The sequence below is a fragment of the Cannabis sativa genome, chromosome 1 (assembly GCF_029168945.1).
Source record: "Cannabis sativa cultivar Pink pepper isolate KNU-18-1 chromosome 1, ASM2916894v1, whole genome shotgun sequence".
Taxonomy (NCBI): Eukaryota; Viridiplantae; Streptophyta; class Magnoliopsida; order Rosales; family Cannabaceae; genus Cannabis; species Cannabis sativa.
This window is the reverse complement of record NC_083601.1, coordinates 38,724,529-38,752,238: the sequence shown is the minus strand read 5'-3', so window position 1 is coordinate 38,752,238 and position 27,710 is coordinate 38,724,529. Positions and strand designations below refer to the sequence as shown.

Below are 27,710 nucleotides of genomic sequence, written 5' to 3'. Positions count from 1 at the left end.
CTGGGGAAATAGAAGTGGAGATATATGATGAGTCTATTGATGGTGAATTTGGAGAAACTGGGCCAAAAAGGTATACATACCGCGAACTAAGCCTTGCAACAAACAACTTTTCAGAGGAAGGAAAGCTTGGGCAGGGAGGATTTGGAGGTGTATATAAAGGTTTGTTAAGTGAATCCAATACAGAAGTGGCAGTTAAGAGAGTATCCAAAGGATCACAGCAAGGGAAAAAGGAGTATGTTTCCGAGGTAAAAATCATCAGTCGTTTGAGGCATAGGAATTTGGTTCAACTCATTGGTTGGTGTCACACACAAGGTGAGTTCCTTCTTGTGTATGAATTTCTGCCAAATGGAAGCCTTGATCACCATCTCTTTGGAGGGAAACCAACACTAACATGGATAATAAGATATAGAATAGCCCTTGGATTGGCATCTTCTCTGCTGTATCTTCATGAAGAATGGGAACAGTGTGTGGTACATAGAGATATCAAGTCAAGCAATGTAATGCTTGATTCAAACTTCAACACCAAGCTAGGAGATTTCGGTCTGGCCCGGCTTGCAGACCACGAATTGGGTTTACAAACAACTGTTGTGGCAGGCACCATGGGCTATATGGCTCCAGAGTGTATCACTACTGGGAAAGCTAGTAAAGAATCTGATGTCTATAGCTTTGGAGTGGTTGCACTTGAAATATGTTGTGGAAGAAGACCAGTTGAACGAAACACAGAGCCAAGCAAAGTGAGTCTCGTTGAATGGGTGTGGGAGTTGTATGGAAAAGGTCAAGTTCTTGAAGCTGCTGACAAGAGATTAAGCATGGAATTCAATGAGAGGCAGATGGAGAGCTTGATGGTAGCTGGGTTATGGTGTTGTCATCCTGATCCTTCTTTCAGGCCTTCTATCAAACAAGTGGTGAACATTCTCAATTTTGAAGCTCCACTGCCTAATCTCCCACCCAAACTACCAAAACCAATGTATTTTGCTCTTTCTTTAAACATGGATTCTACTTCTTATACAACATCTACTGACACTACAACAACAAGAGATCAATTCCAGTATACATCATCAAGTAGTTACACAGATTCATCTACATCCGCTGGTCTTTTTAGACCTACACATAAAAGTTGAATTGTAGCGAGCATCCCTCATTTTGTAATGTTATTTGTTATTTATTTATATATGTCATCTTTTCTGTATAGAATATCAAAAAGAAAAAAAAAATCCAGAAAATATCAAAGCTCGGTGTAGCTTCACCAGTTTTCTCTAATATTGTTTTAATATTTTTCAAGACTAATTTGCTTCTCCTTGCACTTTCTTTTTCTTCTTCTTTTTTTAAAAAATCAAGTTTCATTTTCTTCGAACTTTGAACATAAGTGATAACTCTGATATTAAAAAAAATATTATTGACTGTGAATCTATAATGTGATCGTATTATATATTTTGGTAAATTGGTATATTGTGGTTCTACGCCATTAGTTATGTGATATCTAGTCCTAACGAATTATATAAAATGCAAATCTAATATCTATCTGTTTCACGCAGCGGTTGGAATTATATCCCTTACTTATTAATCATGGATGAGAAGCTTGAGATCCTTCTGAAATGGGCGGCAGAGGTTGGAATTTCAGACTCAGAAACTTACCAAACTCAATCCCATCCCCCACTGACCTGTTTAGGTCACTCTCTGTACGTTTCGCATTTTCCCGAAGCCGGAGGAAGGGGTTTGGCGGCGCTGCGTGACATTAGCAAAGGAGAGTTGATTCTCAGAGTTCCCAGATCAGCATTAATGACAAGAGAAACTGTACTCAAAGATGAGAGACTATCTAACGCTCTCAACGCCCATTCTTCTCTCTCTTCTACTCAGATATTAAGTATTTGCTTATTATATGAAATGGATAAAGGAAGGAGTTCGTGGTGGTATCCTTACTTGATGAATCTTCCAATTAGTTATGACGTTTTAGCAACTTTTGGTGAATTTGAAAAGCAAGCTTTGCAAGTGGAGGATGCAATTTGGGCTACACAAAAGGCCGTGTTGAAGGCTGAATTGGAATGGAAAGAAGCTAATGTGGTGATGAAAGAACTCAACCTTAAGCCTAGACTTCTTACCTTTAAGGCATGGCTTTGGGCGTCTGCTACTGTATCTTCGCGGACTTTGCATGTACCATGGGATGTAGCTGGGTGTTTATGCCCTGTGGGAGACTTATTTAATTATGCTGCACCAGGAGAAGACTTAAATTTCAAGATGCAATCTTCTTCATTTGGGAATTACCCTTGTGTAAATGGGGATGGCCCAATTGATGTGTTAGACTCAGAACAACTTGATTTTCATTCAGAAAGATTGACCGATGGTAGTTTTGAGGAAGATGTTGCTGCATATTGCTTCTATGCCAGGAGACATTATAAAAAAGGAGAGCAGGTCTTATTGTGCTATGGTTCGTATACAAATATAGAGCTTCTTGAACACTATGGCTTTATCTTGAATGAAAATCCAGGAGAAAAGATCTTCATTCCTTTGGAATCTGAATTGTGCACCTCAAACACATGGCCTATGGAGTCAATGTATATCCAGCAAAATGGAGAACCTTCTTTTGCTCTACTTTCGGCTTTGCGGTTATGGGCAACCCGGCCAGACCAACGAAGATCTGTTGCTCATCTTGTTTATTCAGGATCCCAACTTTCGGTTGAAAATGAGGCACTTGTAATGAACCGGATGTTGAAGAATTGCAATTTTGTCTTGAAGAATTTGCAAACATCATATGAAGAGGACAATTTGCTTCTAAGAGACATTGAGAAACTACAAGATTCTTTAAGTTCTTTGCAGCTGAAGAATGTTTTGGCATCATCAACTGGTCAGATTCGCTCATTCTTGGAGGCCAATTGTTTAGAGAGAGGGGAAAGTAGTAGTGTTGAGATGCTATCATCATCTAGGAACATTATACAGGCCGTTGGTAGGTGGAGATTAGCCATCCAATGGAGGCTCAGCTACAAGGAAGCTCTGATAAATTGCAGGTCTTATTGTTGTAAAGTTATTCAGACAATTCCTTTTCAAAATGACTAGAATTGACCTTCCTGCAATGTAGATTTAATTTGTATGGATTCAATAATTCCAGCAAAATACTTCTGTTGGGGAAGTGGATCGCAGACTTCGAATAAAAAATCCCTTACTTATTTATGACTTATTTAACCAATACTCAACATTATTATTAAAATGAAATTCACAACTATACATTTCCTAAACTGACTACACTATTAAAAAAACAGAGGTGGTAAGTGATATGGCTAGTCGGTCATAAATTTTCTATAAACAATTAGGATATCCAATTATCATCTTCTACGTATTAACTTTCTTATTACAAAAAGAAATTACACACAATTGACCAAGAACAGTTCAGCAATGTCTCTTTAAATTGAATGGAGCTATAAAATATATATATGTGACAAAACAAAGACCAAGTCATGAATTAGGTGAGCTAACAACAGGGTTAAGATTTTCTACATAATAACTTAAATCTCTTCCATGCTTCCATGTAACCTCTCTTATGTCTATACACAATAACTGCCTCCATTGTAATCCACTAATCTTCATTACAATAATGATAGTTTCCAAGATTCACCCTCACCCATGTTCACACTTGATCCTTAAGACCACTTTCTTGTTGCTTCTTTTGAGTCTGGCAAACAATGCAGAGTCACTTCATTTTAACTTTACTAAGTTTCAAACTAAGGAACTGAAAGATATTCACTTCCAAGGTGATGCTACTCCTTTTAATGATTCTCTGAGTCTCACTAAAGTTGATGGTCAAGGCTTTTCCCTTCCTAATAGTGTTGGTCGGGCCTCATATTCAAAACCAGTGCAGCTTTGGAATAAGGACTCAGGCGAAGTCACAGATTTTACTGCAGGCTTCTCTTTCGTGATCAAAGCAAATGACACCAAGAGGAAGTTTGGGGATGGAATCTCCTTCTTCATTGCGCCTTTTGAGTCCGACATCCCTGCTAATTCAACAGGTGGATATCTAGCTCTTTTCAGTCCTGAAAATGCAAATGACTCCAGCCAAACCAATCCTATTGTTGCAGTTGAGTTTGATAGTTATGACAATCCATGGGATCCAAGCTCTAATCACATAGGGATCAATGTAAACTCCATTATATCAATAAGTAATGTTACATGGAATAGTAGCATTAAAGATGGAAGAGTAGCAAATGCTTGGGTAAGTTTTAACCCCATTACTACTATGTTAGGTGTCTTTCTAACTTATAATGGAACTCCCTACACAGGGCAATCTACTCAAAACCAGCTTCAATATCCGGTGGATATGAAGAACGTCTTGCCAGAAAAGGTCCGAGTTGGTTTCTCTGCAGCCACTGGTGTCTCATTTGAAACACATAACATTCTTTCTTGGTCCTTTACCTCAAGGTTGGAGATTAAAGAAAAAGGCAACACAGGTTTGTGGATTGGTTTATGTGTTGGTTTCGGTATTTTGATATGTGGACTACTAGCGATTTGGTTTATCTTAAAGAGAAGAGCTGCAAAGAGAATGGAAGAGGAAGAGTATGATGATTCCATTGATGGGGAATTTGGAGAAACTGGACCGAAGAGGTTCACTTACCGAGAACTAAACTATGCAACAAACAATTTTTCAGAGGAAGGGAAGCTTGGACAGGGAGGATTTGGAGGTGTTTACAGAGGTCTGTTAACAGAATCTAAAACAGAAGTGGCAGTTAAGAGGATATCTAAAGGATCAACACAGGGAAAAAAGGAGTATGTTTCTGAGGTGAAAATCATTAGTCGTCTGAGACACAGAAATTTGGTTCAACTTATTGGTTGGTGCCATACAAAAGGTGAGTTCCTTCTTGTGTATGAATTTTTGCCCAATGGTAGCCTTGATAATCATCTCTTTGGAGGGAGACCAACTCTAACATGGGCAGTAAGATATAGGATAGCTCTTGGCTTAGCTTCATCCTTGTTGTACCTTCATGAAGAATGGGAACAATGTGTTGTGCATAGAGATATCAAGTCAAGCAATGTAATGTTAGATTCAAACTTCAATGCCAAGCTAGGAGATTTCGGCCTAGCCCGGCTTGCAGACCATGAATCAGGTTTACAAACAACAATGTTAGCAGGCACTATGGGTTACATGGCCCCAGAATGTGTCACTACTGGGAGGGCTAGTAAAGAATCTGATGTATATAGCTTTGGGATGGTGGCCCTAGAAATCTGCTGTGGAAGAAAACCAGTAATAAGAAACGCAATACCAAGCCAAGTAAGCCTTGTGGAGTGGGTGTGGGACTTGTACGGTAAAGGGCAAATATTTGAAGCAGCTGACATGAAATTAAGTGAGGAATTTGATGAGAGGCAGATGGAGAGCTTGATGGTAACTGGATTATGGTGTTGTCATCCTGATCCCATATTCAGGCCTAATATCAAACAAGTGGTGAGCGTTCTAAATTTTGAAGCTCCATTGCCTACCCTGCCATCCAAGTTGCCTAGGCCAATGTATTTTGCTCCTTCATTCAATATCAACTCTACCAATTATACATCATCTACCACCACAAGGTCCACTCAAGATCAATTTCAGTATTCTTCAAGCAATTATGTCTCAGATTCATCAACATCACCAGGTCCCTCAAGACCTTTCATATTCTCAGAAAGTTAATGTGTAGTTTCTCTTTGTTGTGTAGCTCTTTATTATAATATTTCTAGAAACTGATAGTGAGTTCTTACGTAAGTGTTTGAATATTATGTCTGATTCTTATTAGGATAACGTTTTCGTTGCTGACAAAGTATTGTGTATACATAAATATTTGTGTGTGTGTGTGTGTGTTAGGTATTTGGATGAGATTATTGTTTTATGAGAGTCTTGGTCAATTATGTTTGGCAAAATGAAATTTTTTTGTTAGAGTTTATGAATCATTTGACTGTTGACACCTGGAACTTGGTAATGTTTTAGTTATTAGTCTATTAAATATTACTTGTAAATTGTAATCACTGCACTGTGATTTCATAATTTAAATTGTTTATGTTTTTGCGTATAAATTGTGATTTTGACTGTATATTGTGATCAATTTCTTCAACTATGTCCTTAAAAAACAGTAAAGCAAAACAATTACAAAATTATAATATTACCTGCATTTCAATATTATGCTAGTTGGTTTCAAACTCAAAAATTATATAAGTAAATGGTTAGATTTTTCCCTCCTCACGAGTTATTTATTAGTTAACACCTTTTGTTAAATTGTTAAAATTAAATGTGGATGCTACTATTTATTGTGAAAATAGTATAATTAGTTTTGGAGCTTTGGTTCGTGATTCTAATGGCTTTTCATTGGAATGTTTTGTTAAATCTTTGATTGGTTTTTTTTCCTTAGAAAAGCTGAAGCATTGACAACTTCATATGTTTTAAAATGGTGGCGAAATTTGAATTTCTATGCTTACATTACCTTAAATTTTTTTTTCCTAAACTTATACTTACCAATATTTTTAATATATGACAACTTTATTGTTTTTCCCAAAATACCCTCCCCCAATTACATCAACTCCTCTCTTCCCATCTTTTCCCCTAAACGTAAAATGGACCCATCGGGCCCAAAGAATCGGACCCGTCGGGCCCATTGGGCCCATCGGCCTCATCGGGCCCAAGGAATCGGGCCCCATCGGACCCCTATATCAGGCCATCGGGCCCATCGAGTTGTCATCTTTAACCTCCAGCCATGCCCCCATCGGACCCGACCATCGGACGGGCATCGGACCCCATCGGACCCGATTAAAAAAATTCCATTTTCGACAAATCTCTTCCTAATCTTCTTAAATCTAACCTTAACTAACAGATTTCACACAAAATTGCAACATATTATTCTATTTCATGAATTTAAGCACAAAAAATTAAAGGAAAAAATTGAAAAAATCACTAAAAAAATTGAGCGGGGCGGTCGGCGTGGGTGATATGGGTTGAGGGGGGCGGTTGGCCGTGGATCACGTAGTCCGGTCGGCCGTGGGTGGGTGGTCTACGTGTGTGGGTGCGGCACCGAGCAAGAGAGAAAGAGAGAAAGAGAGAAAGAGAGGCGAAAGAGAGAGAGGGCATCAGGTTTCAAATGGGGGGGGGGGGGGAGAAAATGTTATCCCATTTTACCAATATTCCCTATTTTAAGTTTAGGGAAAAAATTATCCCCTAATCTAAGCATAGAAATTCAAATTTCCTAAATGGTGTTTGCAATTAGGTTTTTTCATTTTCTTAGTGGAGAATGATACTAAAATCGTTATAAATTCAGTCAAATCTCTTTATGATGGTATCTCATAATGAGATTGTATTATTAGATTTATTAAGTCATTATTATCTGTCTTTCTAAGTGCATGTCTTTAATGTATGATGCAAAATGGTAAAATTACAACACATAGGTTAGTAATATATGCACTACAATAAAAAAGAGGTTTCTTGGTTGAAAGAAATTTCTTTTTATTTAATGATCAATGTATTATATAAATATCAACAATAAAATTAGTTATCATATTAAAAAAAAAATAATTTTATGCCGGTTACATGCAAATCTGAAGTATTTATGGGCTATTTTCACAAAAATAAATAACTAAATGCATGTTTGGCATCATAACTAAAAAATTGTTTTTTGTTTTTAAAAACATAAAATTGTTTTTTGAAAACAATTTGGCTTGTTTGGCCTAGTTTTTTAAAACTGTTTCCAGAAAACAAAGTTACAAAAAACAAGAATTTTGAAAACAACAAAATGTTGCTTTTTGTTTTAAAAACCAATTCACTTTTGGTCAATATTGTTTCTAAAAAACACTAACCAAACATGACTTGTTTTTAAAAACTTCAAAAACTATTTTTTGTTTTCATTTCTAAAAACAATTTTTTGAAAACAAAAAACAAAAAACAATACCAAACATGCTTAAGTGCATGTTTGGCATCATAACTAAAAAACTGTTTTTTGTTTTTAAAAACAGAAAATTGTTTTTGAAAACAATTTGGCTTGTTTGGCCTTTGTTTTTTGAAAACAGTTTTCAGAAAACAAAGTTACAAAAAACAAGAATTTTGAAAACAACAAAATGTTGTTTTCTGTTTTAAAAACCAATTCACTTTTGGTCAATATTGTTTTTAAAAAACACTAACCAAACATGACTTGTTTTTAAAAACTTCAAAAACTATTTTTTGTTCTCATTTTTAAAAACAATTTTTTGAAAACAAAAAACAAAAAACAATACCAAACATGACTTCTTTAAGTCTCTTTGACAGTTCTCTAAAAAATTTAATTGAAAATCAACCGTTGATCACCATGATTGGGTTCAAATAATTAGTTTTGGATGAGTTTGCACATGTAATTTTCCATTGACTTAAAGAAGTGACACAATATTTTCCATGTAACGTTTTTATTCCTTACATGTGTTCAGCTTTGTTTCTCTCGTATTAAAATATAAATATTCATTCAACACCTTTACAAAATAATATTGGGAACAAAATTGGAAAACCTAATATTGAACAAACAAATAAGTAGATAGAAAAATTCGAAAACATTGGTCCTATAAGAGTTGGCTTGCTTTTCCATCAAACCATATTGAGATCATATGAGAGATTACAGAATCCTAAAGAAGCTTGGTACTTGAATTATGTTGCAGGACGGTCGACTCATCTTTACTCTGACCAGAAACAGAAGAATCAATCCATGGTCCATCCATAGAAGTGCCTACATGGTGGCTCTCTTGCGAGTACCCAGACATGTCTGTTATGCTGTCATGTGTTAGCTTTTCAAAGGCTCTGAACCTTGCGTCCTGATCCATCGTGCTTTGCTTCACCAGTGGAGCTTGGACCGGGATTTTTCCTTCCAGCATACTCACCACGGACGACATCGGTGGCCTAAGAGTGGGAGATGGGTTGGTGCACAATAGGGCCAAGTGAAGCATTCTTAGAGCCTCATCTGTCGAGTATTTTGAACCAAGACTAGGATCCACAAGATCTAATAGATTCCCTTGTTCTTGTTGGACATAAGCCTTCAATTACATTTACATGTGGAGAAAACAAACAAAATACACACGTTTAGTACAATGCAAATAGAAAGTTAAACTCTAAAAAGGAACCAGATTGTGAGATAACTGTGACTTACCCAATCGAGAAGATAAACAAACTCCTCCTTTGGCCTGTAATTTGTGTTGCTCTTCCCACTAACAATCTCCAAAGCAACCACTCCGAAGCTATAAACATCGGCCTTATCGGTCAAATAACCTCTCATTGCATACTCCGGAGCCATATAACCTCTGAAGAGAAAAAAATAAGTTCACAACAGTGAGTACAGTGTCACAGAAAATAAAAGATTTATTCTCAAGCATTTTGTTTGCAAGTATAGGCCGCAGTATTGTGAAATACAACCAAAATTCTTTGAAGAAGAAAAAGTTAGAACTATACATTGTTCCAGCTATCCTTGTGCTGATATGAGTGTTCTCTTCTTCATCAAGCTTTGCTAAACCAAAATCAGATATCTTGGCATTTAAATCCTTATCAAGAAGCACATTGGTTGCCTTTATATCTCTGTGAACAATCTTCAACCTTGACTCCTCGTGAAGATAAGCTAGACCCCTTGCTATCCCTATACAGATCTTCTGTCTTGTTTGCCAGTCCAATGATAGTTGCTGTTCCTTGCTACCTATCAATGTTGGACGTAAGAAAAACGAGATGAGTATTGTTCTAAACTATGTGACAGAGAAACAACGATTGAACATTCAAATAATTACCAAAGAGTGCACGAGCAAGACTGTTGTTTTCCAAGTATTCATATACAAGCAACAGTTGATTCCCTTCAATGCAGCAACCATAAAGCCTCACAAGATTTGGGTGTTGTAATGCAGATATCATGCCTATCTCGTTAACAAATTCACGGTTGCCTTGCTTTGATTTTGATGACAACTGTTTAACTGCAACCACACGACCATCTGATAGTGTACCCTACAAAATTGTTATGTATATCCACATCAAATGTCTGGAATATAGAAAGCACAAATTTTCTCATTATATGTAATGGTCAAGTGATCCAAAAAAATTATCCTTACTTTGTAAACTGGTCCAAAACCTCCTTCACCTATCTTGTTTGCAGGGTCAAAATTACTAGTTGCAGATTTTATGTGTCTTAACGAGAAATATCCTGTTTGTAACTCTAATCCACGTAGCTCTGTAACAAAGAAAGATATAAGACGCTCCCTCCAATGTAAAAGTTGAGAAGGAAAAATGAAAAGGAAATATTTCAAACTACATATAGGCCTTAAGCGAAGTTCTGGCAAGCAAAAGTAGTCCGTAGTCTTCACACGTATTGCATCAAAATTTGACTAAATCAAAATAAATCTTCTTATACTTCCTAATCCGAAATTAAGAAAATCCTAACAGTACTTTTTCATGTTTGAGAAAATCCTAAGGCTATATCATTCGTGGCAGTCAATGAGTCAGCTGAAGTACATACAAAGTTGTAGTTGACAAAAAATATAATCTCCTAAATGTAAAAGACAAAGGAAAGCAATGTATACTTCTTCAACAAGATAGAAAATTAATCAATTAATACGAGAATACTTTATCTCTTAGCACTTGAAAAACAACAAAAGCATGCAAACCAACCACCAATGTGTATAACGTACTAAAAGAAAAAACCAAAATCTACAAAGAGTACTCTTTACTGGCAAATTAAGACACTACCAACATTCTAATGCAAATACTTATTTCATATCACAAGAACATCAACGACAGAGCAGTTAATCAACATCATGAACATGCACTCCAACAGTTACACAACGCACATACGTCAATCCTTTCCAAAGTTAGTTTGTATTTGCAAGAAAAGAATGAATATTTGGCAAATATACAAATGACTTTTGTGGAATACATTAATTTCTGGAGTCATTTATCGTTACCTGGATCGTCAAGGTCCTTCCCCCCTAAATAACCCTTCATCCGAAGCCCTAGTAAAATACAAGCAACAACCACACACGAAGCAGCTACAATGCCAATAATTGCTCCAACAGACAACCCAGAATTAACGCTGAAATCTGAAGAGAAAATTAAAGGTTATTTTGACACTCTCTCAAGTTTTAATCAAAGATATAAATTAAAGTTTATCGATGAAGCCTACTTGGGGTCACAGTAATAGCCGATATAAGAGGTCCATAGACACCCCGTTCAGGAATAGCATTGGTTCCTTTCCCAGCCCAGTATAGGTGGATCTCTAGAGTGCTGCCTTTAACAAGAACATTATCAAATGTCTCGGTGATGCCTTTCTGAGCACCTCCAGCTTTTTCCATTATGTTAAAATCCTTCCTAAGTAAACTCCCCTATTCATAAGTCAGCAAAAAACATCATTAGCAACTTCGACAAAAAATTGACCGTGCAAAGCTAAGTTGAATGTTATAAAGAATCAAGTAAAACAAATAAGACTAGCTATATACGGTAGTATTGTCAATCTACATTTACTCACTTGAATTGAGATATCGAATATGCGCCTGCCAAGGCTATTAAATGACTGGTCATTAGAAAACATTATCTCAGCAAAGTGAAGCTGCACTTTGTAACTGCCTTCCCGCAAGCAAAGTCCATAGTACTTAAGAGATTGAGGAGCAAGGCGTGCCGTTTCATAAAATTTTGAAGCACCATTTAACGATGAGTTTGTACTGGTAATGTAAGGTAAATTTTCGTTACCCACGAAAACCCCAGTACTACTATAAGCCCATTTCTCTGATGGTGATGTGAAAAAGCTGGCAGGACCCCCTTGGTTTAGGTCCAGTTCATATGTATTCCCATCAACATCCATGCCTGGCCCTCCACAATCGATAAACAAAGAATGATCTGCAGTTATAATGTGAATTACATTTAGCACCTCATCTAGACTAATTCAAGTTCCGTGTGTAAGTTATGATACATGGCGCTATTTGGATTTATCCTTACGTTTTGGTTTTGTTGCGCAGGGGAGATCCTTCTTCAAGCACCATCTGCTTGTTCAATTTAGTGTAAGTAAAGATAAATAAAACACAAGTCAATATCAGAATGAGAAAGAGACTTACGATTGGACCTCGGAGTCTTTGTAACTAGAAATTAAATTCCTGTTCACGATAAAGTTTAAAACTTAGCAGAGTACACAGCGAAAATAGATAGAGAAATACATACACACATATTTAGATGGTACAAACTTACACAGGCAAACTTGAACAACTAAGCTGTTGTGTTGAATCCGTGAAATTGTTGTACGATACATCACTGCAAATTAAATAGCGAGGAATTGGTACTTAATTATTTAGTTTGCTATGCGAGTGAAATATAATCAAGAGACTAGAAATTAACAATTTCTTATAAATTAGTAAAAGGATTTGTATATTGGCGCTTTCAATTAAATGACTTAAAAGCCAAAAAGAATAAAGCTTTATATACGAACATATCGTGTTTGCTGCTGATTATCCAACTTGGCACTTTTCCAGTCAGTGAGTTATTGGTCAAAAACCTACATTCATAAACCACTAGTCAAAGAAAGATATAACGAAAGCTAATGTAACAATAGACCTCAAGAATCTTGACAATGAAACCAATGCATATTAAATAGCTTACAGAAAATCTAGTTTGGTTAGAGTCTCCATCTCTTTTGGAATTTCACCAGTCAACTTGTTGAAACTCAGGTCCCTAAAAGATTCAAATACAAGCACATAGCTTAGTAATTAGTTCCTCAGCAAAGACAACATGGTAAGAGTACAATCAAATTAACTATGCATGAAATCAATCAATCCATTTTTTTTTTTTTTGTGAACAATGAACATATCATTGAAATAATTAGAGAGTACATAGATGGAATCAGTCTATCTTGTTCACTGATATTTAATGGAAACCTATACCAAAACTGGAGTTCTTTGAAAGAGCAGACAAGGATACGAAATGATAGTTAATAGCTGGCATAAAATAATAATCACTTTGTCAAACAACAATGTAGGGATATAAGTGCAAACAGTATTTCCAGTTTAACTTATATGTAGCTGCAAAATCAAATTCAGTTCGCTAATTTATCCTTATGTGAAAAATGAATCTTCAACAACACAAGCCAGGCCATTTCATTTGTTATTTAGACGATTTTTTTTTTTTTGGGGGTAAGGAATATTTAGACGAATTTAAGTGCTTACAATGTCTTCAAGTTTGTAAGCTCTTGAATGTACTTTGGAATTTCATCATTAATTAAGCAATTCCTCAATACCCTGAATCGAAAAAAATCAGTGCAAGAACTTAGTAAGTCCCGGAAAACCATGGAAATAGTCTCATAGGATAACAGCAGCAGCATTTCAAGTCATATTGAACTTACAATTCTTTCAACAGCTTCAACTGTCTCAAATCAGGGAAAGTTGTATTTGGTCCCCCCAAATCAGATATTCTCCTGATAAAAAGTGTCAAGTAATTCAATCATAGTATTATTAGTACAACCCTCCTTTGGCAAACCAAACTAAACCTGTAATTAACAGATAAGCAGCTAGGTCTCACAATTCAGTCAAGTTTTTTAAATTTGATATGCTGGAAGGAAAAGGACCCTCCATGGAAGTGCCCTGCATATCCCTGAAACAAATTTAGACTTTTAATTTAAGAAACTTCCCACTATTTTGAAAATGAGAGAACAGAAGGAATGATAAATGAAATAAAAACTCAGTACTCACAGTCTATCAAGTTTGGTCCAGTTCCCAATAAATTCAGGTATCTTCTCTGATATTCTAGTCCCATCTATCCTACTGCAAACCATAAATAATGTGAGACATTTCTGAACTTGAAAAGAAGAGAAAAACAAAACTTTTGAACTATAAGTAAACTTCTTTGACTTACAAGTCGGTTAAGTTCAACAAGTTTACAAACGTCTCTGGTATTGGTCCAGTAAAATTGTTTGCACTCAGTAGGCTGTACAAGAGAAAATGTTAAAAAAAAATTGTTCAACGCATATACGGAATAAATCCAATCTATAACAAGTTTGCCCTTTCTATTACTAATATTATTATTATTTAAAAAAAGAAGGGACAAGAGTAAGGGCGGCAATCTTACAGTCTTTCCAAGTTACTCAATCTCCCAATTTCTGGAGGAAGAGGGCCATCAAAGAGATTATTCTCTAATACCCTGAAAAAATTACCATTTACATATAAGAAAGTCAACATTTAATCTTCACTTTGTTTAATTTTAATTGAAGTATACTGCTTGCATGACTTACAGCTCCCTGAGCATAGTAAATTCACCAATCCCCGAAGGAATGGAACCACTGAATCGGTTTCCCAAAGCAGACCTGCACCACACCAACCAATAGTTACAAAATCACTGACTTGTCCGGTACTCCTAACCAATGACAAGTAATTATACCTATGAATATAGGTAGTGATACAAATATTTGATAAAAGAGCACAAATAACTTACAGAACGCGCAGGGGTGCACGAGATAAGCTTAGTGGGATTGATCCATTGAGGTAGTTGCGAGTTAGATCACTGTTTAGTTATTGAAAATACTTTAGTCGTCAGGCACTCTAAATTTATAATCAAAATATTTATATAAATATGAATGTATTGTAAGTATAAAGTAAAAGCATGTAAGACTCATTTCTCTCATTAAACTATGAAGTGCTGTGTATAGTCCCCACTTATATAAGTAATTTTGAAAACAATTAAAGACGCAAGTTATTAAATCTATTTATGATAAAGTTATATATTCCAGATTTGATAATCTCTTCAATGTCCTCTATAGGTAACATGTTCTAGCAATATTCTATAAAATTAAAATCCAATGTAAATTTGCATCTAAGTTTGTAATTGAGAGAATAACCAAATGTCACTTACAGCTCTTCAAGATGAGTAAGACTTCCAAATTCTTCAGGTATAACTCCAACTAGATTGAGACCCTTCAACTCGCTGTCATATCATATATTTAAATGTTTTAAAAACCAATGTCATACTTCAACAACAAATTAGCTTACTTGTCAAACATGAGCGTCAACAAAGGAAGCATCAAACGGTAATTTGTGCTACAAGAAATGAAAATAAAAAATAATTGAAAAAAAAAAACTTACATGGTTTTGACATGGCAAATACTAATAGTACTACCATTTTCTGGAGAACAGTCACATGCGACATTGCTTAAAACATCTTTAGGGACAATTGTCTTATTGAAGCCATTGCTATCTGTACAAGAACTTCGACTGATGTTCCAATAACCGCTCAGCTGTAACTTTCTGGATATTGTTTGAAGAATTTGAACTGTCACATGCCAACATCAGAAATCAGAAGATAAGTCATGGAAACTCAACTAAGTAAATCAATGTCAAATACTCAAAATATAATGTTTTTGGTCAAACTTGGTCATTGGCATTGCAGATTAGCAGTGCCTTGTTTATGTGGGGTTTATTTACTGGTACAAGTATCAGTTTGTTAGTTAATACAGTTGTATCTAGACAGTTATTTCTGTTATTTTGTGTCAGGTCTTGTACTTCCTTTTTTCGACCTATATATATAAAGGTCATTTTGTTATTTCTCTGTGTGAGATTAATGTGTGAGCTGAGGGTGTATCTGTATATGTAAAAGAGCCTGAGATTTTATAACTCAGGGCTCTCGAGTGATCTGTTTGTGTTGTAGGAGCATGACTCCATTCAGTCCTGTATTGTGATTCATTGTTCTCTCTCTGAGCTTAATCTCAAAGTAAGAAAGGCAAAGCCTCAAGGCAGTTCCTCCCAAGGATTAGATCCAAGTGCTCCTCACTTGTGATTGAACCTTGTAACTCTGTGTGCAAATTCCTATTTCTATTCTTGCTGATATTGTTGTTTACTGGTTTTATGTTTCTGGTTTGATTCTAACTGGTTTGTTCTTGATCTTGTTAATGTTTGTTATGTTCTTGGTTGGTGTTTATTCACCACAGTTTATTTGTGGTCTGTTCTATAGATAATTTGTATTAAATGTAAGAAAGTTAAATTAATTACCAAACAAGAAAAAAAGTTAAATAAAACTACATACACACATAAAGCTATATTTATATGCATTAAAAAAAGAAATATAGACGGTAGGTCTAAGATCTAACAATAGTAAAAAAAAACTACAGTGAAAGTCGAATCAGGTTCCTATTATTATGCTTTGATAATATTCACATGGAGCAGATGCGTATTCGTGAATACTGACTTATTAATATTAATGGCTAGTACATAAAGATGGTCAAAATTGGGAATAGTCTAAGTCTACTATGTCAACCATGTTCTCTTTAAGAAACAATGGTCAATTTTTTCCTATTCGAGTCCACATAAACTCCTAATTAAGCATTTATTAGTATTTATCTTTACAGTTGTCCCCTTATTTCTTTAATTACTTTAATTATAGTCTTTCTTTATAATTAGAAATAAAACAAGAAAAAAATGTAATATAATCTTCATTCATTATAAGTTTTCAAGCTTGTTTAATAGGATGATAAATGTAACACACCCAGATTACAAAATAAATAAGTACACCAGTAGAAGATACAAAATAATAATAAAATCCAAAAGCTAATATATATATAATAGTAACACAAAAATAATATTCAGTTAAACATATTTTTAAATAAAATCACATCAATTAATATTTTGTGATTTTACAAATATAATTATTTAATTGTTTTAATATTACTCGTACGACAAAAACTTTAACATATACACGTTGGTTTTTTTCTTCCTTGGGTCCTTTGCACCACTTTTTATTGGATGCGGCAATGAATCAACTTGCTCCTGTATTTAATACTACAAAGACTATTAAGCCCTTTTGCAACCAAGTTGACCAACAGTGTTTCCTGACCATTTAAGTCATCAAATTATAAAATATCTAAACAATACTACAAATTTAGTCACACTATAGTGGTACCCACTTCCCAGTTCCCACCTACAGCTACGTTAATTGTGGATGTGGTCCCTCACCAACTCGATTCCATATTTTATTTTATTTTGAGAGGGCTAAGCTAATAAAAGGGCCATAATTACTGTTAGGCTCTTTAAGATTTTTGTTCCTGAATTATAATATATGTATTATTATGTAATTTTTCAACTTTTACAACTAGTTCTTAAACTATTTAAGGGTGTTGCAAATTGGTACTTCTACCAAATTTTATCAGAAGTAATAAATAAAATAATAATACAATTGCTTAGTCAATTATTGTATCAGCTTATAATTTAATATTCAAAATAAATAAAATTTTACATTTTATAAAAAATTATTAAATTAAAAAATAATTAATGATTAAAAAAATCATGTAAAATTAAATTAAAAAAATAATTACACACTTAATGTTTACATGTCACTATGGGGTATTTTGAATGGGTTATTGCTAACAATGGAATAGTAATGTGAAACATTACTTTGTTTGTTTTGAGTGTTTAGCTTTGGAATGTTATTCCCTTAGTAATATAACTACCCTTAAAGAGGGTAATGTTAATACTTTAAAAAAAAAGTAGGATTGAATCATTACCTTCTATTATATTAATTTAAATAGCATTTTTGAATTAATAAATAAATTTAATACCAATAATATTATTATTTATTATAAATAAAATATTACGATATATATTTAGATTGTGAAATCGTTTTTTTTAACTGAGTTATTTTTATATTATTAGCAATAATATATGTATATTCATTATACATGAATTTTATGTGGATGGTGTACATAAATGACATAACAAACAAAAAATAAATAATATAGTGATAAAATATATAAAAATATTTATTTTAATTAATAAAAAATACAATAAAATTTAATATTTACTAATTAATAAATAAATTTCTTTAATAAATAATTATTTTATTTTTATATAATTAACATTAAATAAATATAATAAAAAAATATTTTAATTTTAATTTTTTAAAACAATATATAAAATTCTTGTGCTCAACTAAACAATGCAATTTAATTAACAGGAATATGATTACATATTACCCTACATAACCAAACACAGTTTACACATTTTCCTATAATCATATTCTGTTTCATAATATTTCTTATAATCAAATTATTTTGAACACCTCGTACCAAACGCCTAACAATCATGTTATTATTTTATACAAATATGAATAGTAGATGAATTATTTTTAAACTGAAAAGTTTAAGGGCAATAATACAAAACTCAATAGCCTTAGTATTGACTTAAAATTACTCCCAAGAAACAGGTGTGTGAAGAATTCATGGCGAGGTATTCGATTCTGAGAACACTTAAATTTGTTAACAATATTCAAATTACTTCGGTTTAAAAACTAAAAACGAACCGATAATAAAAAAATAATAAATAATAAATTAATTAAATAATTTGAATGACAGCAATTCTATGACAGTTTTGGCCAACATTTACTCCCAAACAGAATAATATTAATCCTCACAAGAACAACTACAAGTGACACGTCATCACTATGATTATTGAGAAGTCACTAAAATATTAAAATCCAAATCTCGGAAAATTTTAAGGCGAGAAAACTCGAAAGCGTACCTTCATCTTCGGGCAAAAGTTGAGCGTTGGATCCAAATCCAGAGAAGAAAGCATCCAAAACGAGAAATCCGAAAACAAAAACAGCAATAATTTTATTGGCACAGAACACAAATCCCATTTGGAGAGACAGAAATAGAGAGAAAATGTGTTGTGGGAGAAGGAGAACGAAAGGGGGTTTAAGAAAGAGTTGGGAAGTGGAAGAGTGATTCAACTACTAAAAGGAAAACGAAGAGAGGAAGAAAGTGATGGTATTGTATTGTTCGATATTGAATTTTTTAATATTTAATGTTTTGAATTGGAAAGAGAAAGCAGTAAAAACAGTAGTTGAGAAAAAACATGGAAGGAAGCAAGAACGAACAAACAAACATAAAAGTTCAAACTAAATTAAACTACGAAAGGTTACGAATTTCGAAAACAAAGTTGAAAAGGAACAAAGGGGAAAAGGGGAACTATGTAGAGAAAGCCGCCAATACGGAATGCGAAGAAATTAATGAAAATTCAGCGTCGTCGTTTGTCTGAGAGAAATTTCAATGCAAGTAAAAGTAATCCTATCTAATTTGCATGTACATACATTTATGATTAAACCGACAATGTTAGGTTATGCTTATGCACATTACATATAAACAAACTAGTTTAAAGTTACGTGTACACATATATTTAGTTATATATTAGTTAGATGTTTTTGTTTAATATTAGAGAAGGAGGCAAAGACGAATTTTTTTTCAATACACAGTAATTTTGTAAAAAAAAAAAATTAACAAAAACAAAGAAAAAAAATTATTATCAAAATTCAAATGATGGACAATTCAATAGAATTTTAAATAAAAAATAGTGAAACTAACTCTTTTTATATCACTGGTTCAAGATAGTCTCATAAAATGAGGTGAATTACATGAATTTTTAAAATAAAATTATTAAGATAAATGATAAAGTGGTTTGGGAATATTCATTTTTTAATTCATTGAAAGAAAAGAATATTGAAAATTGTCACTTAACCATTTAAAGAGTCTCATATTATTAATCGGTTTTGAAAGCCGAAAAAAATCATAACAATACTATGGCACAATAAAGAAATTACTAATCTCATAAATAAAAAGAAAAAATACATTTCAACTTATTTAATAACTATCAGTTTATATATGTCATAATTAATTATAAACATAACAATTAATATACTGCTACTATCAAATAAGACAAACGTGCTACATAATGTTTCTTTTAACAAGTTGATGTTATTAGCTAATCTAAATAAGAGAGTACAAGTTTATGTGAGAGCTAAGGAATTTTCTTCTATTGATGTTGAGACATATATTCAAAAGTAAGTGTTTAATTAATTAAAAGAATATAAAATAATATAAAATTAAGTGTTGTACCGACCCAAAAAAAAATAGCAGCAAAACCAGTAAGACCAGCATATATATATGAACAACATAATAACCAACAAAAAGTCAACCTCAATCTTGCCTAATCACCATTACCAACTACAATTAATTATATTGATTTACATGACATATATTTAATTAGTTTCTTGAGTGTATATGCGTAAATCTTCTACAAATCACTGTCCACAAACAAAATAAAATTCTCATGAATCATCATAGTTGAACAGATTTGATTCACATGTCTTACAATATAAAATATGTGAGCTCTAAATTACTTTTTACTGAGCACAAGAAAAAACAAGGAGAAGTGACATGAGGGAATATGGAACATGTATAGCCTTCCAAAAAATAAGTTTATAGTGTGGTTAATTATGTGGAGGATGCATAACAGAGATTGATTATATTTCTTTGATGTTATAATAGTGAAAGAATGCTTGATCTGTGGGGCTCATGAAAAAAGTCGTGATCAGAGCTCGGAACAGAATCTTTTGAGAAACCATAAATGCAACTATCTCTAGAATAGATTTTCACAGAATCATTTTCTTTGTGACAAAAAATTATATCTGTAAATTGAATAAAAAATTATACTTGAGACTTCTGATTCAAAGTAACACAAACTTCCTTATTTATATATAAATAAAAAAAAAAAAAAAAAAAAAACCATTATCACTATTCCTAGTTCATTGTCCATAGTAATATACTATGGGCACAAAAATTGGACTCTTGAAATATAAAATATGGTTGAAATTATTGCCAACAAAATTGAAATAAGACAAATAACAAAATTTCAACAAAAGATGAACAATATTATGCATTGTAGGCAGGTTCTGATGAAGTTATAAAGTTCAACCAGCCTTTAATATTAACTCAAGAAAAAAAAAATCCACCATATTAGAACAATCTCCAAAATCACACATCACATGTTGCACTGTAGATCTATAAACAACACTAAAATAGTTAGATATTGATTCGGGGAATATGCAGCGATTATATCTTTCATTCATAACTTACATTCTTTTTGAAAGACTCATCGTTTGTGTTTAGACGAAGTTTCAGGAGGCTGCCAAACTCCAACATTCTGCTTTGAAGAACCTCCAATGATGAGTTCATCGTCTACCCAACAATTCACACCCTAGTCTCTGTCCATGAGCAAATTAAAATATTGAACCCAAAACCAAAATTATATTTTACATATCAAATCAAATATGTGAAAGTGATACCTTTAATATATTTTTCTTTCTTTAACAGGAATATATCTTTAATAAAAGAGTCGACCCCTATATCAAAAAGGGGCTAGCCAACTACTGTAATTTGAAGGCTTATAAAAAAATCATCCAAATAGTGGCAATTATCTCATAAACGATAACCTATTTTCTAAATCTAAAGAATTGGAAGGATTACACAAACATCATTTCATCCCAATACAACAATGCATATTTATAATAAAAGAGAATGCAACAAAGTTGAAATTTACTCAGTGCAACAACCATTCCAGCTGGTTTCGCTGCATGTGGTTGAACAAAATCAACTCCATTTTGATAAAATTTTCTCGCCGGAGATACCTTTTCTTCTCTTATCTGATTATAGGTATTGCTTAAACACGATATCTGTTGGGTTTTGTGCCCTAAATAAAACCCTTTACAATCTGATTAGTTATCAATATAAGAAATTTGAAGTGATTTATGTTTGCATGAATTTTACATGCTAATGGTTTAATATGTTTATTACATTAACACACAAAATCAGTTAAGTCCAGATCATATGTTTATTCACATTTACAGTATCGTCAACACAGTGGAATATGATTGTGATTATATGAATCAAAAGACTAAGTTCCTGTTTCATCAGTGTTTTGGATTTATATTAATGTGATAATCAGCGATGATGTGTACTTACACTTGGAGTAAGTGTTATGTTCTTTCCAGGACAATAGTAAAGTATACTAGTTAAGCCTACTTTTGGGTCAGGGTGATACGTATATTTTGGGAACATGATAGTATGATTGAGTGGGAGTGCTGAACATAAATATGGAATCTATAGCTTCTACTGGTGTATAGAAGTCAAGTGATGATTTCCTTCGAGCTTAGCTAAATAGAAGTAAATGGATGAGCTCTTGTTTAAGTGACTAATTCTTAGATCACTAAACATCATTTAGAGGTAGCTAAGTGTTTTAAGGGGCAAAATACGTTGAGGGGTGAGAACGGTAAAAGTATCACATCTCGATGTAAATCATCTATATAGAGGATCTTTGATCACAATAAGATTATAACAATGGTTAAATGAGATAGCATATGTATATCGTGGAACATATGATATGCTCTATATAAGTCTGAGAGTGTAATTCTAAGTTCTAAGAGTGGATTCAACGAGGAATTAATAAGTAGGGATTTACTTAGTAAATTCGGTTCACTTATTGGAAGCTCAGCATATAGATCAATGGTCCCCATTCTAGTTGAGACTATACTGCTTGTAAGACTCAATAATTGATTTGTGATTAATCAATTATAATTCTAAAGTTAGACTATGTCTAATTTGTGAATTTTCACTAAGCATGGGCGAAATTGTAAAGAAAAGAGATTCTAGGTTTATTTATTTATTAATAGACTTTATATGTCTAATTAATAATTAAATTAAATGACAATATTATTTAATAATCTATTTTAGTTATTAAATAATTAATTTTGGCATTTAAATGGTTAGAATTGGAAAATTGGCGTTTTTGAGAAAATAGAAATAAAAATTGTGAAAACTGCAAAAACCAAGTGGGGCCCATTACACACCATGGCCTACCACTTAAGCAGGTTTTTCAAATTGATATTTTTATTATTTTAATGCCAAATAATTACTAACCTAAACCTAGTAGTTGCCTATAAATAGAAAGTGATGGCTCAGTCAAATGACAAGTTTTCATAAGCTTTCTGTCAGAAAATTCTTTTTCAAAAAACTGAGCCTTTCCCTTTCTCTCTATAGCCGAACCAACCTCTCTCTCTTTTCTTCTTCTAAATTTCGAAACCTTCAGTGATAGAGTAGTGCCCACACACAGCAAGTGGTACCTCAATCATAGATTGGAAGACTGTGAAGGATCACACACAAAGAGAAGGACATTCGGGCTCAGATCTTGATAATACTCTGCGACAGAAAGGATACAAGGGTTAGAGATCTGAGTGGAAGGAGACATTATTCCGCTGCCATCAATGTAAGGTTTTCTTAACTTTATATGTGTTTATTTATCGTTTTAGAAAGTTCATATTTAGGGTGTTAAACAACATACTTGTGAGTAGATCTAAGATCCTGGTAAAATAAATTCCAACAACACGATATCTCCATTTTATCGGTCATTGCGCGAGCCTCATTAGATCCTTCAAGACGTTATCTGCTCCATAAAATTTAACCAATTTATTTATTTGATTAAAACTCCATCAATCTCAAAGTTTGGCAAAGACTAATTAATCTTTCTCAAAATTGTTGCGAATGAGAAGCTTTGGAATATTTGACTAATTAAACTCTTTTTCACAGGATCCCATAGTTTGAGTAAATCGGTTAGGGTTAAGGAAATAGGTTTTGTTTTCTTTGAGTTAACGGTTCCGTTAACTTCACGTTAACTTTTCAATTTTCAAAATAAAAAAAAAAATCGTTAAAAAAAATCGTTAAACCAACAAATAACGTTAATTAGGCACTTTTTATATATAAAGATAAAGATAAAGATATAAATAAGAGTCTTGTTGAAAAAAAAAATATATCTTTATATATTAAAAGTGTCTATCTAACGTCAATTCTTAGTTTAACGATGTTATTTTGTTTCCTCCGTTAACTTTAACTGAATATTCCAAATTTATTTATATTATTTTTTTAACAAAAATTTATTCAAAAAAACACACATTCCAGTAACATAACATTATTTTTTTGATGTTGTTTTGTTTCCTCCGTTAACTTCAACAGAATATTCCTAATTAATTTATATTATTTTTTTAACAAAAATTTATTAAAAAAAAACACACATTCCGTTAACATAACATTATTTTATTAAAAAAAACACACATTATTCAGATTAATTTGTAGGATTTTAAATGCTATGGATTGTACCCACTATCCAAATTTAATTTGTGGTTGGATTCTTTACCTTTGATATTTACTTTCGGATTGTGAAAATCAGTCTTAATGATGGGAGTCATTAAGGGGATTGGAAGATATTTTACAGGTTTCTAACTTTTTTTAGTAATAGGATTTTTTTTTCTAATGATTTCATCAGTCATACATAATTATTACTTTTCAAAATTATCTTTTTCATTTCTCTTATATATCTTTATATATTAAAAGTGTCTATATAACAGAATTTTTTGGTTTTACAATGTTTTGTACAGATTTTGATGGCTCTTATTATCTTTTTACAATGTAGGATAGTGAACATGAAGTTGTAAACGACGTGGGTGCTGAAACTGGACATGTGATACGAACAACTATTGGTGGTCGAAATGGACAATCTAGGCAGGTTTGTAGAAAACTACTATGAAGGGTAGATAATTCAATTTGTTGGTTTATCTTTCGTGTCTTACAATGCTTCATTTGTTTTCAATTGACAGACGGTAAGTTACATTGCAAACATGTGGTTGGAACTGGTTCTTTCGGTGTTGTTTTCCAAGTACGTAGAATCATAGTATTTTTTTTTTAATAATTGAAGCTATTTCTCAACTTTTTTCGCCAAACATATTGAATGATGATGATAATGTAAACCTCTTTCTCCAAGCTAAATGTAGAGAAACCGGAGACATTGTTGCCATCAAGAAAGTCCTTCAAGACAAGCGCTACAAGAACAGGGAATTGCAGATTATGCAAATGTTGGATCATCCTAATATCGTCGCACTAAAGCACTATTTTTTTCTCAACAACAGACAAAGAAGAGCTTTATCTAAACCTTGTACTTGAATATGTCCCCGAGACTGTTCACCGTGTTGCCAGAAATTATAGCAGGATTAACCAAAGAATGCCCCTGATATATGTTAAACTCTACACATATCAGGTATAAAAGTAATGGGAAATTTGAAAAATTATACTTTAAAAACCTTAATATTTTATTCTTAAACCAATACATTTTAAACTAAAAAATATATGACACTTTATATAAAACTCAAAAATACCCCTCTCATAACTCAATCCCATTTTTTCCCAACCCGCACATGCATCGGACCCTCCCATTGGGCCCTATCGGACCCGTCGGACCCCCCAAATTGCAAGCATCGGACCACCCCCATCGGGTCCCCATCGGCCCCGTCGGACCCCCCCATCGGTCCCCATCGGACTCGTCGGGCCCAACCCAATTTTTTTCCCAACTCGCAAGCATCGGACCCCCATCTTCCCCAAACTGCAACCAGTCCGACGGGCGAGGTGGGTTCGGTCGAGATGGGTGTGGGTTCAGTTCGTGGATGGTTCGGTTCGGTCGAGATGGTGCGGCTATGGGTCTCCGTCGGACTGGTGGCGGTCGGAGGTGGGGCTCGACTCGTGGTGGGCAGGGCAGTGGGGGGTTCGGTTCAGTTCGTGGTTGTGTGAGGTGGCTGGGGTTCGGGTGAAGTCGGAGTCGACTAGGCTTGTGTGAAGCAGCTGGGATCGAGCGAAGGAAAGAGGGACCGAGAGAGAGTTTGAGTAGAAGAGAGAGATAGAGGAAGAGAGAGAGTTGGGGTGTTGTTATGTGAGGGTTATTTTTGGGTTTTCGATAAAAGTGTCATATATTTTTTAGTTTGAAATGTATTGGTTTAAGAATAAAATATTAAGATTTTTAAAGTATAGTTTTTCAACTTTCTCAAAGTAATTTTGTTGAATTTTGTTGTGTTTGTATTAAAAACCTTCTTTTCTGAATGTTCTTGGTTCTTCGGTTAAGATCATGGGATATATTAACTAAGTTTATTGCTAGACAATATGTTGGTTAGTGTTTTGATTTCATTTTTGTTTTTCGGGTACAGATTTGCAGGGCACTTGCTTATATCCACAATTGCATTGGTATTTGTCACCGGGATATCAAGCCTCACAACTTACTCGTAAGATTCTTTTCTTAGAGCATATAGTACTTGTGTAGATAAGACTCGTTGGTGTTTGCCAAAATGACAATCTTGGAAAGTGAAACTAGAAAATGACATTTCATTTTTACACTTCTCAACCTACTTGGTCACTCTTGCTTTCGTCATGTAAAAGTAGATCTAATCGATTTCATCTTACAAGTATTTGTCTCATAAGTCATTTTGCAAAAGACCCTCTTGAGACTTGTCCTATAAAACTCCGATTTCCCTAATGTTTGCAAGGTATGTAAGAAAAGTTAATTGTCAAGAGTGAAACTTGTTAGTGTGAGAATTAAGAATTTGGTGATATTTGTAGGAATTACAGTGGAAGATGTTTAAATACTTTTGAATGGTGTATTTGAATGTGTTATTATCTGTTTATGTATCATTTTTTTGCCTTGTCAAATTCTAAAAATATGCTATAATAATATTCAGGTAAATCCTCACACTCATCAGTTGAATAGCTTTGTGCTTTCGGAAGTGCCAAAGTTTTGGTAAGTATTTTCGCTATGTTACATATTGAGTGATTAATCTAGGTCCCGTTTGGTAACACTTTTTAATCAGTTTTCTGTTTTTAAAATTGAAAAAGTAAAAATATTTTTCAAAAACATGTTCTATAAAATTGTTTATACTTTTCAAATTTTTAAATGAGAATCAAAATTTTTTTTAAAAAAAATAAAATCACTTTCAATATTTTTTTAAACAGTTTTTTTTTTTCTTAATCAATATCTTGGACTTCGATCATGATCCGGACCCAAATCCCCCCACGGTCCTGGCGCTGAACCCGGCCTCTGACTTGAACCCAAATCCGACCCCGGACCTAGACCCGACGTAAATAAAATCAAAAAATGAAAATGAAAATGAACTTTACAGAACACACTTTTGTTTTCTGTTTTTAAAATTGAAAAACAAAAGTGGTTATAGAACGCATTTTTGTTTTCCAAAAGTAAAATTTTTAAAAACAAAAATTTTACTTTTATTTTGTGATTAAAAAATTAGAAAACAAAAGTGTTACCAAACGGCATCCTAGCTTGTTAGCTTAGCTTGATCCAATTGTTAAAAGTTTAGTCTATTTTCTATGTTATCAGGTGTAAGGAGAACTGAATGTTTCTTACATCTGCTCGAGATATTATCGAGCTCCTGAGCTTATATTTGGAACGACTGAATACACCACAGCTATTGATATTTGGTCAACAGGCTTGTGTGATGGCTGAGCTACTACTCGGACAGGTTAGGCCTTCATGATGATATGACATGATTTAAAATAAGTTTAAAAAGTTTGTTGTGGAATTATAAAATGATCATCTTTTATTTACCAGTTATTTCATTTTTTCTATAACTTGTGTAGATGGGCATTAGATATTAGACTTACCAGCAAGATACCTGATTTCATAGGAAGTTGGTCAAATCTTACTACCTTGTAAGGCAAGATAAACAAATATTTGTATTTTGTTGATGTTGCAATATCTATATCCTTATTAACAATAGCTAACTACTTGTTTGTCTTGATGCAAGGTTTCCTAAGGGAAATCTTTCCAAGGACCCATACCATTCTTTACTACAACTCTGAGAGTTAACAGGACTCAACATAAATTTAACTATATATTTTTAAAGCTAATAATCTTACCTGTGAACTATATATATAAATATTTATATAGGTGGTTGAAAGATGTATTTACTGCAAGTTCTTCTCTTTGATTTATCATTAATATGAAGTCTCTTTCAATCTTCTAAGTGTAACATGTTTTAATACCGTTCATAAGTACTTCTAATATTATCAATTTTTTAGTATTATTAATAACAATGTGTACAT

General features: G+C 33.3%; 4 protein-coding genes and 1 pseudogene across 4 annotated transcripts; 4 read left to right on the top strand and 1 right to left on the bottom strand.

The window, feature by feature from the left end:
* The first annotated feature begins 39 nt into the window (after positions 1 to 39).
* LOC115706830 (L-type lectin-domain containing receptor kinase IX.1) lies at positions 40 to 1,121 on the top strand. The gene is made up of 2 exons (XM_061109578.1): positions 40 to 70; positions 184 to 1,121. Exons 1-2 carry the CDS (start codon positions 40 to 42, stop codon positions 1,119 to 1,121), a joined length of 969 nt encoding a protein of 322 aa, XP_060965561.1.
* On the top strand, positions 894 to 3,172 carry LOC115706829 (protein SET DOMAIN GROUP 40). Its single transcript, XM_030634579.2, has 2 exons — positions 894 to 1,145; positions 1,536 to 3,172. Exon 2 carries the CDS (start codon positions 1,567 to 1,569, stop codon positions 3,049 to 3,051), a length of 1,485 nt encoding a protein of 494 aa, XP_030490439.2. The 5' UTR covers positions 894 to 1,145; positions 1,536 to 1,566; the 3' UTR covers positions 3,052 to 3,172.
* A 113-nt stretch (positions 3,173 to 3,285) lies between these two features.
* On the top strand, positions 3,286 to 5,773 carry LOC115704507 (L-type lectin-domain containing receptor kinase IX.1). Its single transcript, XM_030631710.2, has one exon. The coding sequence runs from the start codon at positions 3,533 to 3,535 to the stop codon at positions 5,645 to 5,647; it is 2,115 nt and encodes a 704-aa protein (XP_030487570.2). The 5' UTR covers positions 3,286 to 3,532; the 3' UTR covers positions 5,648 to 5,773.
* A 2,583-nt stretch (positions 5,774 to 8,356) lies between these two features.
* LOC115706828 (probable LRR receptor-like serine/threonine-protein kinase At1g53430) lies at positions 8,357 to 19,052 on the bottom strand. Its single transcript, XM_030634578.2, has 24 exons — positions 18,469 to 19,052; positions 15,046 to 15,232; positions 14,816 to 14,887; positions 14,399 to 14,467; positions 14,199 to 14,270; positions 14,036 to 14,107; positions 13,823 to 13,894; positions 13,660 to 13,731; positions 13,490 to 13,561; positions 13,314 to 13,385; positions 13,138 to 13,209; positions 12,575 to 12,646; positions 12,405 to 12,470; positions 12,167 to 12,229; positions 12,037 to 12,075; positions 11,921 to 11,964; positions 11,454 to 11,821; positions 11,112 to 11,310; positions 10,894 to 11,028; positions 10,045 to 10,163; positions 9,730 to 9,940; positions 9,404 to 9,641; positions 9,105 to 9,255; positions 8,357 to 8,991 (listed from the first exon to the last, which is right to left on the bottom strand). The coding sequence occupies exons 1-24, from the start codon at positions 18,584 to 18,586 to the stop codon at positions 8,587 to 8,589; spliced, it is 3,060 nt and encodes a 1,019-aa protein (XP_030490438.2). The 5' UTR covers positions 18,587 to 19,052; the 3' UTR covers positions 8,357 to 8,586.
* A 4,959-nt stretch (positions 19,053 to 24,011) lies between these two features.
* LOC133034482 (shaggy-related protein kinase kappa-like) lies at positions 24,012 to 27,142 on the top strand (annotated as a pseudogene).
* Positions 27,143 to 27,710: the final 568 nt, after the last annotated feature.

Coding starts and splice junctions, on each gene's coding strand:
- LOC115706830 (XM_061109578.1), top strand. CDS start 40: ATGGTGAATTTGGAGAAACTGGGCCAAAAAG. Junction 71..183: donor GGAGAAACTGGGCCAAAAAG/GTATACATACCG, acceptor AATCCAATACAG/AAGTGGCAGTTAAGAGAGTA.
- LOC115706829 (XM_030634579.2), top strand. CDS start 1,567: ATGGATGAGAAGCTTGAGATCCTTCTGAAATGGGCGGCAGAGGTTGGA.
- LOC115704507 (XM_030631710.2), top strand. CDS start 3,533: ATGTCTATACACAATAACTGCCTCCATTGTAATCCACTAATCTTCATT.
- LOC115706828 (XM_030634578.2), bottom strand. CDS start 18,586: ATGGGATTTGTGTTCTGTGCCAATAAAATTATTGCTGTTTTTGTTTTC. Junction 13,210..13,313: donor TTGAAGCTGTTGAAAGAATT/GTAAGTTCAATA, acceptor TTTTCGATTCAG/GGTATTGAGGAATTGCTTAA. Junction 10,164..10,893: donor GAAGGACCTTGACGATCCAG/GTAACGATAAAT, acceptor TCTTTGTTACAG/AGCTACGTGGATTAGAGTTA.